The 17,815-nt window shown below is 42.6% G+C and overlaps 1 protein-coding gene across 1 annotated transcript in view; it reads left to right on the top strand.

Moving 5' to 3' along the window:
- LOC130368310 (nucleoporin NUP35-like) overlaps window positions 1-16,873 on the top strand; it is a 29,019-nt gene extending 12,146 nt beyond the window's left edge. Inside the window, exons 6-10 of the mRNA XM_056571781.1 lie at window positions 3,038-3,107; window positions 4,530-4,658; window positions 5,029-5,169; window positions 8,914-9,054; window positions 10,729-16,873. Coding sequence (XP_056427756.1) covers window positions 3,038-3,107; window positions 4,530-4,658; window positions 5,029-5,169; window positions 8,914-9,054; window positions 10,729-10,806 — 559 coding nt within the window. The 3' untranslated portion in view covers window positions 10,807-16,873. The remainder of the gene's footprint in view (window positions 1-3,037; window positions 3,108-4,529; window positions 4,659-5,028; window positions 5,170-8,913; window positions 9,055-10,728) is intronic.
- Window positions 16,874-17,815: the final 942 nt, after the last annotated feature.

Raw genomic sequence — 17,815 nt, 5'->3', positions numbered from 1 at the left:
TGGTGTAGAAACCTTCTTTCCTCTAAACGTAGAGGATGCCCCCTTGTTATAGATACAGTCCTGGGTATAAATAGATCATGGGAGAGATCTCTGTACGGTCCCCTGATATATTTATACATAGTTATTAGGTCGCCCCTAAATCTTCTTTTTTCTAAACTAAATAATCTTAATTCTGATAATCTTTCTGGGTACTGTAATCCTCCCATTCCGTGTATTACCCTGGTTGCCTGTCTTTGAACCTTCTCCAGCTCCACTATATCTTTCTTGTACACTGGTGCCCAGTACTGTACACAGTATTCTATGTGTGGTCTGACTAGTGATTTGTACAGCGGTAGAATTATTTCCTTGTCGTGGGCATCTATGCCCCTATTGATGCACCCCATGATTTAATTTGCCTTGGCAGTAGCTGCCCCGACACTGGTCACTACAGCTAAATTTACTGTTATCCAAGACTCCCAAGTCCTTTTCCACGTCAGCAGTCCCAATTGTTCTCCCATTTAACACATAATCCCAGTCCGGATTTTTCTTCCCCATGTGCATGACCTTACATTTATCAGTGTTGAACCTCATCTGCCACTTCTCGGCCCAAACCTCCAACCTATCCAGATCCATTTGTAACAGTGCACTGTCCTCTATTGTGTTTACCGCTTTACAGAGTTTAGTATCATCTGCAAAGATTTCTACTTTACTATTCAACCCCTCTACAAGGTCATTAATGAATATATTAAAAAGGACAGTACCCAAGACGGACCCCTGTGGTACCCCACTAGTAACAGTCACCCAATCAGAATAATTACCATTAATAACCACCCTCTGTTTCCTATCGCTGAGCCAGTTACTTACCCACTTACACACATTCTCCCCCAGCCCAATCCTTCTCATTTTATGCACCAATCTTTTATGTGGAACCGTATCAAATGCTTTGGAAAAATCCAGATATACAACATCCAGTGATTGCCCCTGGTCCAGTCTGGAGCTCACCTCCTCATAAAAGCTGATCAGGTTAGTTTGACATGACCGATCCCTCATAAAGCCATGCTGATATGGAGTCATACATTTTTTATCAAGATACTCCAAAATAGCATCTCTTAGAAAACCCTCAAACAATTTACATGCAACCGAGGTTAAACTAACAGGCCTATAATTCCTGGGGTCAAATTTTGGCCCCTTTTTAAATATTGGCACAACATTTGCCATGCGCCAGTCTTGGGGAACCTTCCCTGTCACTATAGAGTCCCTGAATATTAAAAGGGGTCTTTCTATTACATTACTTAGTTCCTTTAGAACACGGGTGAATGGCATCTGGACCTGGGGATTTGTCTATTTAGATTTTTTGTAGGCGGCACTGTACTTTCTTCCTGGGTTAGACAGGTGACCTGTACTGGGGAGTTTACCTTATCTCGCTGTATTTCACCTGGCATTTCATTTTCCTCAGTGAATACAGTGGAGAAGAATTTGTTTAATATATTTGCTTTTTCCTGATCCCTGTTTATAATTTCTTCCTCATCATTTTTTAAAGGGCCAACACTTTCATTTGTGACCTTTTTGCTATTTATTTAGTTTTTTACTCTCTTTGGCAATGAGTCTTTCTGTCTCTATTTTTGCGGCTTTTATCAGTTTTTTTTTTTTTTTACATATTTTACATTTTTCTCTATAGCTTTTTAATGCTTCTTCACTGCCATCCTGTTTTAGTAGTTTAAATGCTTTATTTTTGTCATTTATTGCCCTCTTAACTTTCTTATTCATCCATATTGGTTTTCTTTTATTTCTGACCCTTCTATTCCCATAAGGTATATACATTTTACAGTGAGAATTTAAGATATTCTTAAGTCTCCCATTTAGTGTCAGTAGTCTTGTTTTTGAGGACATTATCCCATTTTATATTGTTATGGGCTTCTCTGAGTTGGTCATACTTTGCCTTCCTAAAGTTCATTGTTTTTGTGGCCCCTCGAGAGATTCCCTTATTGAAGAACACGTTATAATGTATTATATTCTGATCACTATTTCCTAGGTGTCCTTCTACTTGCACATTAGTTACTCTGTCAGGTCTGTTGGTTAATATTAAGCCCAGTAGGGCGCCCCCTCTGGTCGGGCCCTGCACCATTTGGGTCAGATAATTCTTTGGCTATAGTCACAAACCTGTTTCCTTAATGAGATTCACAGGTCGCAGTCTCCCAGTTTATATCAGGATAGTTAAAGTCCCCCATTATTATCACCTCATTCTGATTTGCTGCCTTGTTTATTTGCCTCAGTAATTGATCTTCTGCCTCTTCCATTATATTTATCTCCATATATTTCTACCCATAATGACTCTACATTATCGTTTCCCTTCCATATATCCTCCCACAGTGCGGCCTTCAGACTGGACTTTATATAAAGACAAACTCCTCCCCCTTTCCGTTTTGTCCGATCCTTCCTGAATAGACTATAACCCTGTATGTTGACCACACAGTCACAGGTATTGTCCATCCAAGTCTCTGTTATACCCATTATGTCATAATCCTCCCCAGACATTTTCAACTCCAGTTTGTCAGTTTAATTGGTCAGACTTCTGGCATAAGTCAACATGCAATTCATGGTGTATGTGTTTTTCCTATGACGGTTAAGTAGATTTAGATTTATGTCTCTAGAAGAAAGGGGGACATGTATGATTCATTGCTTGTAGGGCAGAAGATCTCGGCAGGGTAGTAGTGTTGTGCAGATCAGCAGTATGGAACCTGTAGAACCCTGGGCCATAGTACAGCCATGGGCTTAATACCTAAAGGTCTTTAGTCATAGGAGGTAGGATTGGCCTACTGTTGAAGTAGATGGAGGGTCTTCCAACTCCCCCTTCCCCCACCAGATGTCAGGCATGTTGAATTTTAACTGCCCAACCTTTTTGTTCTCACAGGGGTAAGCCGCTGCCAGATACCTTAGCTTACTCCTCTTTTCTCCACAGTGAAACATTTGGCCAACAGCTATTATAGGTAGGTGACAATCTCCACTCATTCTATTGTTTCATTCTTTCATTACAACTTTTTTTTTTTCCTGTTTTTAGGTTTCCTCAAGCCTCTGCTTCTTACATCTTACAACAGTTTGCTCAGTATGGGAATATAATAAAACACGTGGTAAGTATTCTCTGAGTCTTGGTCATTGAAGGAATAATCCAGGCTTTCTTCTTCTGGCTGAGGATGTCGAGAACCTCTCCCACGTTTTGTAACTTACAGTAAACCCTCTTTGAGACGACCACCCAAAATTGCACAATAAATGGTGGAACTGAAAATCTGTTGCAGGAAACCTGTTCTGGATAAGGGAGTGGTCTTCTTAAAGAGAGTCTTTTGGAGAGGTTTCATGTATTTACATATGTTTTTATTGTCTTAAATTGTGCCCTATAGCGTCCACTTCTTGTGTAAAAGTTGCACTCTTGTTGACGTATGCTCTTAGCCTTTGGCATCTACCAGGTATCCTCATTACAGCCGAAATGCATTTTTGTCAAAATAATGCCAGACGTTAGTGTGATCATAGAGGCATTAATGTATTTTATCAATGGGCCCTATAACAGTGTGTGTCTGGCAGGTACAGGTGTCGGCATGCTGGGAGTTATAGTTTTGCAACAGCTGGAGGCACCCTGGTTGAAAAACACTGCTCTAGGAACAAGTTGTTTGATGCTCACAGAAACAGGGCCCTGCAGAGAGCCTAGATCAGTGGTCTTCAACCTGCGGACCTCCAGATGTTGCAAAACTACAACTCCCAGCATGCCCGGACAGCCATCGGCTGTCCGGGCATGCTGGGAGTTGTAGTTTTGAAACATCTGGAGGTCCGCAGGTTGAAGACCACTGGCCTAGAGGTTGCGGCTGACAAACCAGTGTGGGTCATCCACTGCCTTTCCCAAGAGCTCCAAGCATGTGCAGTGGTTGACATAGAACATTTTCTGGCTTGTCAGTCACACTATGTCAAATTCTTGGTAGCTGACAAAAAAAACACATAGGGGGAGATTTATCAAAACCTGTACAGAGGAAAAGTTGCTCAGTTGCCCATAGCAACCAATCAAATAACTTCTTTCATTTTTAACAAGGCCTCTGCAAAATGAAAGAAGTTATCTGATTGGTTGCTATGGGCAACTGGGCAACTTTTCCTCTGCACAGGTTTTGGCAAATCTCCCCCATAATGCCCTTTTTGATAAGGGGGTCATACAATATTCCAGAGTGCACAGCCCAATCCTGCCCCAGTGACTAGTCTTTACAATACAGGACATGCTAGTTTTCCTAATTTATCAGGATTGAGCTGTGCATTCTGGGATATTTGTATGGCCCTTTATCAAAAAGGGACTTATGGGGGGAGATTTATCAAAACCTGTGCAAAGAAAAAGTTGCCCATAGCAACCAATCGGATGACTTCTTTCATTTTGCATAGGCCTTGGTAAAAATGAAAGTGAGTTGATTGGTTGCTATGGGCAACTGGGCAACTTTTCCTCTGGACAGGTTTTGATGTGTTTTTCTGCTGGCAGATTCCCTGTAAAACACGTTAATTGTTAAAACCTCATTTTATAGATGTCAAGTACTGGAAACTGGATGCATTTGGAATACCATTCAAAGCTACAGGCAAGGAACGCTCTGAGTAAAGACGGCAAGATATTTGGGGATTGCATTATGATTGGTGTTAAACCTTGCATAGAGAAGGTAAGAATGATGTTGTGTACAAAATACTGGATACATTCCACCTCCTTCGACTACTTTTAATATGAAGCTATTAAACTACTGGACTGCTCCTTTTTAAAGATTTATTTATTGTATTTGGGTGTGGCTTACATAAGGGTGGATGCATGAGGGGGGGCCCCATGATCCTCTATTGCCTGGGGGCCCTTGGAGTTCTCAGTCCACCCTTGATGCAGGTAAATGCAATCTTTTTTTATATATAACCCCAACATACAATGAAAGTATTTCCATAAGGGTCGGATACGTTATCCTGAAGGTTTTACATTCATTGAATTATAGTTCTTTACAGTCTCGTAGTGGACTTCAGATTAACCAAGTGCTATCTTGCTTTCAGAGTTTAATGGAATGTAGTGAGAAGGCATCTACGTCCTCAATGTATTCACTTGTCACACCACCAGCTGAAAGTGTCAGCTCTCCACATTCTGGAAAGAGACCTCTTGCTGCAGCCTACACGACTTTAACAAGCCCCTACCAGGTACAGTGCAACCTCTCCAAAAGACCACCTTTCAGAAGACCATTGTTTTTTTCCCAGAATTTTAAGTTCCACTATTTATTATGCATTATTTGAAAAGACCACTCCCCAATTTTGAGTGGTCGGCTTAGACATCTCAGTGTATTTGATTTTGCTTAACCTAAATAAGTACCCAAACAACTTGCATCATATATAGCATGCTGTACATCAGCTTCAACGCAGTACTTTTTTGTCTCAGAGAAAGTGATAAAGGGATATTTTCTTGTACTGGCAGACAAATATAGCTAGCAGGGGAAGCAGGTATCAGCCCATAAACATGCTGGAACCACACACACAGGCCTACAAACAAAGATTTGTTTTTAGGGTCATCAAAATTACCTGATAAACTGTGCAGGTCCCCCTCCCCCATTTGCTGATAAAAAAGCTTCATTCTGTTGAGGCATGGACTCTACAAGATCTCTGAAGGTCTCTTGTGGTATCTGGCACCAAGACATTAGTATCAGATCCTATAAGGTTTGGCCTCCTTGGTTTAGATTCTATTCCAGCACATCCCTCAGAAGATTGATTGGATTGAGATCTGGGGATTTGGAGGCCAAGTCAGCACCTTGAACTCAATGTCATGTTCCTCAGACCATTCCTAAACTATTTTTGTATTAATCTGCTGAAAGAGAACACTACCATTAGGCTATACCGCTGTCAATAAAAGGTGTACTTGGGTCTTTACAATTCTTTAGGTAGATGCTGTGTGTCAAAGAACATTTCACAGAGCATCACACTGCTTTTGCTGGCTTGCCGCCTTCTCACAGTGAATCCTGGAGCCATCTTTTCCGCAATGAAATGTAAAAATTATTGCAGCTACACATTTATACCCATCTGATACCACACGTCCTTCACTGGGCATCCATCCTTTAGAATGCCACACAGAGGGGGAGTGGTGCTTGCAAGAGTTAATTTACAGTAAGTTCTACTGGAGTAATTGAACCCCTTTTACTGCAGATTATGTCAGTGACCTCCCCACGTGTGGATGTCTCTTACCACCTCTCTGCCCTGTTCACTTGAGATGTCTGAGCTGCAGTGCCAGGCACATCCCGATATGTGTGTATTGCTTTGTTAGATACGGTGGGGAAGAGGCTTCAGTGCTCCACTGATAGATGCTAATGAATCAGAGGTCCTCCACCCTAAGGAGTACATAAAACCCCTGGTGTCTAAATATTAATCTGTAGATTTACTATTTAAAGGGGTACTCCACCCCTAGACATCCAAAGGATAGGGGATAAGATGTCTTATCGCAGGGGTCCCGCCACTAGAACCCCTGCGATCTCTGTGCAGCACCCGGCATTCGTTTAGAATGCTGGGTGCGGGCAGTGGGGTAGTGACATCACTCGTACGCCCCCTTGTGATGTCATGATACGCCCCCTCAATGAAAGTCTATGGGAGGGGGCGTGGCGGCCATCACACTTCCTCCCATAGACTTGCTTTGAGGGGGCATGACGTGACGTCATGAGGGGGTGTGACCGTGACATCACGACCCTGCTGTCCACGCCCAGCGTTCAAAACAAGATGTTCCAAAATCTGGGGTGGCAGAGTACCCCTTGCATGAACCTTGGCAATGGCAGTCTCATAAGCACTGAGAATAAAATATTGAATTTAACCCCAATTTGTCACGTTGTGGCCTATAAAGGTCCCATCAGCTTATGAAGCAATAGTTGTGTAGAAGATGTTACATACATAGAGCTATTACTTTTATCCTTTACAGTCTCAAGCTATTGTTCACACTTTGTACAATGCATTTGGAAAGTCTTCATATCCTTTTACTACTTTCATATTTTTTTGAGTCCTTGTGCCAAAAAAAAAATCTGCACTCAATAACTCATAAAAAGGATTTGAAAGCAGAATTTTTTTTTTTACACATTTATTAAAAAGGTCAAACTAAATTTTTACTTTGACATAGGTATTCAGACCCTTTGCTATAACACTTGAAGTTCTGATGATTGGACATGATTTAGAAAGACAAGTCCTTGTCTTTATACAGTCTCACAGCTGACAATGGATATCAGTGGGGAAAAAAACAAGCTATAAGAAGGAAAGAACTGCCTGTAGAGCTCAGAGACAGGGCTGTGTGGAGAAACAGATCTGGAAAAGTGAACAAAAAAAATTCTGCTGCACTGAAAGTTCCCAAGAGCATTGTGGCCTTGGTACAAGAGCAGTAGAACAACCCCATAGTCAACCCAAAAATCCTGTGTGCAGATGGGAGAAACTTCCAGAAGGTCGACCATCACTGCAACACTACACCAATTTATCTGGGCTTTAGGGCAAAGTGGCCAGGACGACTCTTCTCCTTATTAAAAGACACATGAAAGCCCACTGGAGCTAAAGGACTCTCAAATTTTGAGAAACTAGATTCTTTGGTATAAAGAGACCAAGATTGAACTTTTTGGCCTCAATTCTAAGCATCATGTCTGGATGCAACATCATGCTGTGTGGGTGTTTTTCAGTGGCTGGGACACGGAAACTGGTCAGAGTTGAGGGAAAATCTGAATGGAGAAAAGTAAAGAGATATTCTTAATGAAATCCTGACCAGAGTGTTTTGGACCTCAGGGTCATTGTCTTGTTGGAAGATGAACCTTCTCTAAGCAGACAGCCAAGACAACACAGTATCTTAGTAGTATCTTAGGGACAACTCTGTGAATGATCTTGAGTGGCCAAGACAGAGCCCTGTAAAGGATCTAATGAAGCACAATTAGTTTGCACAGTTGTAATGCATTGACACCAGTCTTCTGGAGTCATCTTTCCTGTGCCCTGACCCTGAGAGTCCTTGCTGGGTTCTCATTTGTTCTCCCTCTGTTCCCATTCTGGCAGGATGTTACTTCAGAGTGCTCTGGTCCGCTCGGACCACTGGGTCTATGACTTGTTGGTCTCCTTGGCTTGGACTCTGTTCTAGGATGCTGGGGTGTGTCTTCTTTTCTGGCAGCTCTTCCGGTTCCTTGGGCCTTGGTGATGGTTCAGCTCTTGGGCATGTGTAAGTGATCCGGCCAAGTCTCCTCCGCGATCCCATTAGTCAGGGTGGTCTTTCTGTTCTGCACTCATTCACCTCTTCATGGAAGTTTGGCGCCCAGAGAGTTTTCGCAGACATCTGTCTTCCACGTGAACAGGCCTTGTGGACATGGGAGTTCGTAGTCTTCATTGGGGGACACCGCACCCACCCATTTCTTCATCCTTTTTCCAGACTATTTTTTTCCGGTTCTTGGGTTGTTATCCGGGATTCCTTTCTAGAGTCCTTCGGATGTATTTCTTGGTTGGCTTCTCCTACTGCTTTGTGACAAAACGGATTACCTCACTTCCAGTGGGCGGGTATATCCTGCCAGGGAGGAGCCGACTTTTTTTCCGAGTGTCAGCGCCTCCTAGTGGCAAGAGCATATACCCATCAGTAAGGTGTCCCCCAATGAATGCTACGAGAGAGATTTTATGGTGAGTACAAAAAAAATTTCCTTTTTATTTACACTAATCCGCTAGTGGCAGTGCCGAACAGTACCTATCTGTATTTGGTCTGAATTCTTATGGCACTGCAATATTTCCTTTTCAATAAATAAGCAAAGATTTATTAAATTTATTTTAGCACAATTCCACAACATAACAACAAAATGTGAAAAAAGTGAAAGGATCAGAAATCTTTCGAAAATATGGCCTAAATACAGCCAAATAATTTTTTTTTACTTCTGACTTAACCAACTGCTGTCTTTCTTTCAGAATTCAAAAGAAAGTAGTGAGAAGGCATCTGTGTCCTCAACGTATTCAGCTGTCACACCACAAGTTAAAAGTGTCAGCTCTCCCCGTTCTGGAATGAGACCTCTTGCTGCAGCTTACAGGGCTTTTACTAGTCCCTACCAGGTATTGTATTTAGCTCAACCTATTAGACAATGCAGCTAAGCCAGTTGTCCTAAGGCTGGAATCACTTACACACACACACACCATATCTCCAAACATAGGGGGAGTGTATTAAAGGAAATCTGTAATCAGTGTTGGTACAGACAGGTAGTCCAGGTGACACTGATGACAACCATACTTACCTGGTCCCATTCTGTGCCCCGGTTCTCCCGCTATCTTTCTCCGTTGTTATAGTTCTGGGGCCGACTTGGAGCATGGGCGGAGCAACGGTGACGTCAGGAAGTGCCGCCCATGCTCCAAGTCGGGAGAACCACAGCACGGAACGGGACCAGGTAAGTATGTTTGTCATCAGTGTCACCTGCACCACCTGTCTGCGTATTGACAGCTTAGTGAACGTGACACTGATGACAGATTTCTTTTTAAGAACATCTTCAAACTCGTGCCGAGATATTCTTAAATGGCACTTTTGTTTTGAAAAAAACTTTTGCTATGTCAAAAGAAATATCAAAAGTTTAAAGCAGTCGGGATCTGAGTGTTCAGACCCCTACCAAATAGTAGAAAAAGCTGGGAGAGTTGTGCATTTGGGGGGTGGGGTGTATGTCTTGGGGTAGGTCTGTTCACATGGTGATTCATCAGATCAGGCCACCTTCCTTCATAGGTCTGTGGTCCAGTTCTGATGCTCACTTGCCCTTTATCGTTACTTTCAGTGTTGTCCAGGGTTGCCCTTCATTTGACCACTGCTTCTCATTACACCCCATTCTGTTCTGGAGATGTTCTGACCCAGTCATTTACTCATCACACTCCAGCCCAGCTGCTCTGATCCTTATGCTTGTGGATGTTTCTTATATCCAACACCACACCAGGGACTGACTGCTCATTTGCTGTCTGATCTATTTTGACCTTTTGTCCCAGTTACTTAGGTTTTTCATTGTAATTACTGAATACAAAGACAGAAATGGATTTCAAAAGAGCAGTCTCCTTCTTTCTTTCATACATGACCTCCATTTATGATCTGTTCCTGGCTTTGCATTCAATAATTGTGAATAAAAAACGAAGCATGTGAACACAGCCTTAACAGGTGGCACTATCTCCTGGCTGTGGGTTTAATGTTAAAGGGGTACTCCGCCGCTAGACATCTTATCCCATCCTATTGCTCTGCTGCACTTGGCGTTTGTTTAGAGCGTCGGGTACAATGCCAGAGGCTCGTGACGACATGACCACGTTCCTGCAATGCAAGTCTACAGCTGTCACGCCCCCTCCCATAGACTTGCATTGAGGGGGCGTGATGTCACGAGCGGGGTGTGACTGTGATGTCACGAGCCTCCGTCCTGCATCGCCAGTTATCCGGTATGGAGCAAAGTTTGCTCCGTGCACCAGATGTCTGGGGTGCCGCAGCCAAGATCGCGGGGGTCCGCAGCGTCGGGACCCCCTGCGATCTGACATCTTATCCCCTATCCTTTTGGATAGGGAAAAAATGTCTAGGGGCGGTGTACCCCTTTATGACTGATCAGCGTATGTACAGTTTTTTGCGTTTTTTTTCCCCCTATAGGCTGCTTAATAGAAATTCATAGGCCAGGAATAACAACTATGTAAAAAAAAAATAGCAGTAATCCTTGTACAACAATTTAAACTTTTTTTTTTTCTTTCTTATTTTTTTTTTTTTTTTTTGTTTTGCAGGTGTTTTTGGACAGAAAGACTCCTAAAAAAAATGACTCGCTTATATCTAAATCTCTGGAATACCTCTTTGGATGGTAGTGGTTTTTATATTCTGTATTACAGCATTACTGTTATTTAAATTAACTTTTGACATATTGTACAGACACGTAAAAAGTTTAAATCACATCAGGTCTCACTTCTAAGACCCGCTGAGATTGCAAGTTACAGCCAGGTGAAGTGTGTGACAGCGCATGCCTCAATTCACGCCTGTCAATCATTCTTTCACTGCATAAGTTTATGGAGTGAAAGGGCCGGCTCTGTTGGCCAGTTTGGAGCGTGTTTCGCACCTCACCTGGCTATAACTCACGATCATAGTGGGTCTTAGGAGTCCGGAGGACATGTCAAACATTTATTCCAGTGTTTCCCAACCAGGGTGCCTACAACTCCCAGCATGCTCGGACAGCCAGTTTTGCAACAGCTGGAGGCACCCTGGTTGGGAAACACTGGTTTATTCAAATGACAGTAATGCTCTACACTGCCAAACATTCAAAACATTTTAACTTATTTATATTGTAAAGAATTTTATATGTACAACAAATAATGATTGTTCTTCAGCTATGGGATCTGCTCTTAAAGTTTTGACATGTTGTCCAGATATTTTAAACCTTTACATCACACTGGGTCTCAGTCCTGAGATTCGCTGTGATTGTGCGTGTGCAAGCACAATTTTCTTTTTTAATTTTTTTCTTCACTAAAATCCTGTAAAATTACCACAAGTGAATGGGGTCCGCCATGACTCTGGAGTAGCCGACAGCAATCTGACCCGTTTTAGGGTCTTATCGTCTCGGGGAAAAAAAAGGGGGCGGGCCCGTGATGTCATGATACTCCGGCCCCTGTATTGTCCCTCATCAGGCACAGAGCGAAGTTCTCTCTGTGCAGCAGATGACATGGGGTGCTGCAGGAGAGATCGTGGCGGGACCCCCACAATCAGACATCTTATCCCCTATCCTTTGGATAGGGGCAGAGTACCTCTTTTTTACTGCATTCTTTGACTGTTGTCAGAAATGTTCCTCCTCCTAATGACAGACACACCAAAGATTAGGCAGCAGCAGTCCCTGAGATCTGCACTTTGGGGACTACATTGGAATGCAATCTGTATTAGGAATTGTTTTTCATCTTGATATGTCCTGTCTTTTAACTGTATTTACTAAAATGAGGACCCTAGTCATTCATTTATAACAAGTGAGTGGATTTCAGTTAAATATATGAGAATACAATCACTGTGTAATAGAAGGGCAGAGATAAGTGGTGCTACATATATTGTTTGGAATGTTTTGCAGTATAACGATGTATAATTATTTTTATATGTATAATCTATGCAGAGGGTTATCTTAAGGGTCTTTTTAAGGTGCTGTGACACATTGTGCTACTGCCCTCCTGTGCTGTTATTTGCCGCTTGTGTTAAAGATAACTGCAAGAAGGACCTGGACTTGCCCCTTTAACCCCTTAATGACGCCAGACGTAAATGTACGTCCTGGTGAGCTAGTACTTAACGCATCAGGACGTACATTTACGTCCTATACATAACCGCGTGCGATGCTCGGGTCATGCGCGGCATGTCGCGGCTGCTGACAGCAGCCAGGGACCCGCCGGTAATGGCGGACATTTCTGGTTGCACCATACATTTTATGGTAAAGTGAGTGATGGCATTACAACGGACAACTGGTTGCGCAAAAAAAACAAGCCCTCATACTAGTCTGTGGATGAAAATATAAGAGTTATGATTTTTTGAAGGCGAGGAGGAAAAAACGAAAATGTAAAAATAAAATTGTCTGAGTCCTTAATGCCCAAATGAGCTGCGTCCTTAATGCCCAAATGGGCTGAGTACTTAAGGGGTTAAACAGTGACACAATTATCAGTATATACCTGCGGCCACTAGACTTTGCTATTAATCAATACTTCCCAACCAGTGTTATATAAAAACTCTTGCATAGTCTCCAGTTATAGAATATGGACTATGATAAAATATTTTTTTTCCAAGATCTGTCTGTAATCACCAGAATTTTGTTATATTCACTCACTGGCTACTTTTTTTTTAATTTTTTTATCTACACCTTGTTCGTTCCGGGTTGGACCTCCTTTTTCCTTCATTATTTATAACATACTTTCTGCAAGGTGCAAAAACATTCCCTAGAGAATTGGGTCCATATGGACAAGATGGCATTACACAATTGCTGCCTATATGTTGGCTGCACATCCATGATACCAATCTCCCATTCCACCACATCCCAGCGGGGCTCTGTTGGATTGAGATTTAGTGACTGTTGAGGCCATTGGTGTCCAGTGAACTCATTGTCATATATGAGATGATGTGAGATTGTGCCATGGTGCATTATCCTGCTGGAAGTATCATCAGAAGATGGTTATAAAGTAATGGATATGGTCAGCAACAGGTAGGCTGTCACATTTAAACAATGTTCAATTGGTACTAAGGAGCCCAAAGTGTTTCAAGAAAATGTCCCCCCCCCCCCCACACCATAACAGCAGCACCAGCCTGAACCATTGATACGAGGCAGGAAGAATCCATACTTTCCTGTTTACACCAAATTCTGAATGTTGCAGCTGGAATGGAGACTCCTCAGACCAGGCAACGTTCTTCCAGTCTTCCATTGGCCAATCTTGGTGTGTGAATTGTATCCTCCGTTTCCTGTTCTTAGCTGATAGGAGTGGTACCTGGTGTGGTCTTCTGCTGGTGTAGCCCATCTGCTTCAAGGGTTGTGTTGTGCAATCAGAGATGGTATTCTGCATACCTTTTGTTGTGACCAGTAGTCCCTGACTGTCCAGGCATTCTGTGAGTTTAGCAACAGCTGGAGGTACCCTGTTTGGGAATCACTGGCATAGATTACCTCTCTGCAATCCCTAATTTAGTCCTCAAATGTGCATGGCTCTCTCTCACTGCGGAGCCCTATCGTGTTTCAAGGAAACTGTTTAGGGCCACATATGGGGTATTTCGGGTACTTGAAAGCAATTGTTACAAATTTTGGGGGCTTTTCTCCTTTTACCCCTTATGAAAAGGAAAAGTTGGGGTCTACACCAGCCTGTTAGTGTAAAAAAAAAAAACAGTGCTGGTGTTGCCCTATGTATTTTATTTTCACAAGAGGTAAAAGGAAAAAAAAAGACCCCCAAAATTTGTAACGCAATTTCTCCTGAGTATGGAAATACCCCATATGTGGGCGTAAAATGCTCTGCGGACGCACAACAAGGCTCAGGAGTGAGAGCGCATCATGTACATTTGAAGCCTAAATTGGTGATTTGCACAGGGTTGACTGATTTTACAGCAGTTCTGACATAAATGCAAAAAAATAAATACCCACATGTTGGAAATGACACCCCTCACGGAATGTAAAAAGGGGTATAGTGAGCCTTACACCCCACAGGTGTTTGACAAATTTTCGTTAAACTTGGAAACAAAATTTTTTTTAAACTAAAATCCTAGTGTTACCCTAAATTTTTCATTTTCAAGGGAAAATAGGAAAAAAAGCCCCACAAAGTTTGTAACCCCATTTCTTATGAGTAAGAACATATCCTATATGTGGATGTCAAGTGCTCTCCGGGCGAACTACAATGCTCAGAAGAGAAGGAGCACCATTGGGCTTTTGGAGAGAAAATGTGTCCGGAATTGAAGGCCACGTATGTTTACAAAGCCACCATAGTGCCAGAACATGTGACCCCATTTTGGAAACTACACCCCTCATGTAATGTAATAAGGGGCGCAGTGAGCATTTCCGCCCCACAGGTGTCTGACAGATTTTTGGAACAGTGGTCCGTGAAAATGAAAAGTATAATTTTTCATTTGTACAGCCTACTGTGCCAAAGATCTGTCAAATTATATTGATTCACATATACAATATGTCTATTTGGAATATCTATTTTCCTTATAAGCAGAGAGTTTCAAAGTTTAAAAAAATGCAAAATTTTAGTTTTTCATAAAATTTTTGAATTTTTCACCAAGAAATTATGCAAGTATTGACAAAAATTTACCACTGAAATAAAGTAGAATGTCACGAAAAAAACAATCTCTGAATCAGAATGAAAAGTAAAAGCATCCCAGTTATTAATGCTTAAAGTGACAGTGGCCAGATTTGCAAAAAAGGGCTGCGTCCTTAAAGGGTAGCTCCCACCATCATGATTTTTTTTCTTTCTGTCCCTGCCTATTGCACTTCTATCCCTAACACCCTCCCTGCCTTTATTTTTTTTTACTATTTTTAAAATGGCATTTAGTCTGCCTGGTAGTGTGCTCACTACCAGGCAGACTTCCCCAGCAGGCACCACGTCACTGATGCCTGCTGGGGGGGACTTCCGCCCTTAGTTCTCCCAACAGGGTGCCTCCAGCTGTTTCACCACTACAACTCCCAGCATGCCCTGACATCTATTGGCTGTCAGGGCATGCTGGGAGTTGTAGTGGTAAAACAACTGGAGGCACCCAGGACAGGAGTTTCATGGGGGAAGGAGTGAGCCAGGAGCCGATGCGGGAGGGACGGGTGCGGGGGAGACTCTTCCTGCCGCTCGGTAAGTAAACCCAAACAACCCCCATCCCCTCCCCCCACCTTGTAGCAGCGCCCCCATCCTCCCCCGTACCTTGTAGCAGCGCTCCCCATCCTGCTCGTACCTTGCAGCAGCGCCCCCCATCCCCCTCGTACCTTGGAGCAGCACTTCCCGCACCTTGCTGTAGCAGCCAACCCCCCGCGCCGCCCGCACCTTGCAGCAGGGCCGTCGGCGAGTGCGGGAAGCTGATGCGGAGCCCTGGCTGTTACTGCGCCTGCGCAAAATTTCGACTGATGCCCTGCCGGAATCAGTCGGAATTTTGCAGTGACGTCACTCCGCACTGCATTCGGCCACTAGGAGGGCGCCCCCTAGTGGCCGAATTTCAAATTGCTTTTAAAATGTTTTAAAAGCATTTTTTTAAATAAAAGTATATTAGAGATATGTTGTAGTACTTGAGTACTACAACATATCAAAAATTATTTTTCATGACAGTGCCCATTTAAGGTGAAAATGAGCTTAAGGTTGAACCAGTCTACCCATTCTCCTCTGATCACTGCATCATTAGTTTCCGATAGTCAGGCCAGCCCATCTGGCATAAACAATCGTGCCATGTGCAGTTACTTTAAAAGTGTAGTCCAGGATTGTTGTACTTAAAAGCGATGTTCCAATGATGCCAATTTATGCATTTTGTAAATGTACTTTTATTACCTTGTCTGTGGTGGATTACTGTTGTCTCAAGACTTTTATGGCTGTGTGGGCAGCTTGAGACAATGCATTGCGGGTCAGCTGATCACAGGGGGCCTGGCTGCTTGTCTACCCTAACAAGCCAGCCCCCTGATGACATGTGTGGTTCTAATCTACGTCCACCACTGTCATGTGATCTCAGCACACTAACAGGGACACGTTTAAGCACCCTGTGATCAGCTGACCTGCAACATGTTGTCTCAGGCTGCACAGTAAGCCAGGAAAGGCTTGAGATGACAGTAATCCTGAGCCATATAGGGTGACACCTAGTGGCCAGGTTTTCAAATGTAAAAAAAAAAAATGTAAATTTTTTTTTTATGAATTTTTTTTTAAAGAAAAAGGTTTAATATTTTATGAGTACCCATTTAAGCATTTCATAGCTATACTTGTATATAAAAAGACAATCACCTAACTTTATGAAACCCAAAATGTCAGTCACAAAACATTTGGCCTCAACTTTACCTGTGTATGTGCTAAAACATTAGTATGTAAAATGATGTATTTGAGCATTGTCAGCATTGTTTCCTCTTCTCAGCCATTCATCCTGTTCATTTTAAATCCACTTTTTGATTTGGCTCTATAAATTGAAGTTTCAGTAAAGATGGTATAGAAACTTTGCTCAAAAACCATTGTGTTATATAAGAAATCTTTCATGTAAATACTATGGTGCTGCTCAGAACCAGGAGCAACAGGTTTGACATGTTCCGGCATCACCCAGGGTCATATTCAGTGGTGCCTAAGGCAGCTTGAACCATGGATACAAAAGGACTTTACCACACAGAATTCCCAAGTATTGGACAGTCTCTGCACATTTTGTTTATTTTTTGAATCATTATGCACTCTGCATTTGTACTGTATATAAAGTCTAAATCTGGAATAGTTTTGACTTGTTCTTAATTATGTTTAAACGTTGCCGCTGGTCCACAATACCTTTTACTGCCAGGATGCAGTTGGCACCAGTGAGTACATTGAGGGGCATTTATCAAATCTGTACTTGCTTCTTGTTGACTTTAGAGCAAAAGTGTTGTGGGAAAGAGGCCGCTGCGTGCCATATTTATTTAATGGCGCACGGACGTTGAATGCCCACAGAACTGCTTTGGTTAATGTCGCAGGGCAGTGGTGGGCCGTGTGACAATTGTATAAAAATGTGCACCGAGTTGTCACAGAGTGATATAGGGCAGGGTTGAATTGATTAAGTCTAAATGAAATGTCACAGAATAAGTCACACGGGACCAGCCTGCGACTTCTCCTGAAACAAAATTTAGATGGAAGAAAAAATAAAAGGATCCGGCTCCGCGCAGTCTATTTGTATATTTTGCATCCAGCTGGCTGGAGAGGCTGAGACACATACAGAAGATCATATACGGGTTTGCTATTCTGCAGGCAAAGTCCTTACAGTAATGGCAGTTCATAAACAGGAATAAAGAAGGCACTCACCCGATATAACTTGCTAGAACTTTATTCTAAAAAGCAGTCTGTGTACAGCAGGTAGGATCAGGGAGCACCTCACCTATCCTATGTACACTTAATGCTTTTTAAAATAAAAGTTCTTCTAGCAAGTTATTTCGGGTGAGTGCCTTCTTTATTACTGTTTATGAACTGCCATTAGATGAAAAAAAAGCTGTCTAAAGATTGATAAATTCCCCTTATTGTGTGTTGGCACTTATTGCAACAGAGCTAATGTGGGGGTAACTATGCTGCCAACCTAGTGGAGGGGAGAACTATGCTGCGTACTTAAAGGGGTACTCCACTACCCCAGCGTTTGGAACATTTTGTTCCGAACTCTGACTGCAGGCTGCGATGTCACGCCACGCCCCCT

This window comes from Hyla sarda, chromosome 4 (genome assembly GCF_029499605.1).
Source record: "Hyla sarda isolate aHylSar1 chromosome 4, aHylSar1.hap1, whole genome shotgun sequence".
NCBI classification, from domain to species: Eukaryota; Metazoa; Chordata; class Amphibia; order Anura; family Hylidae; genus Hyla; species Hyla sarda.
This window is presented reverse-complemented; position numbering and strand designations above follow the sequence as displayed.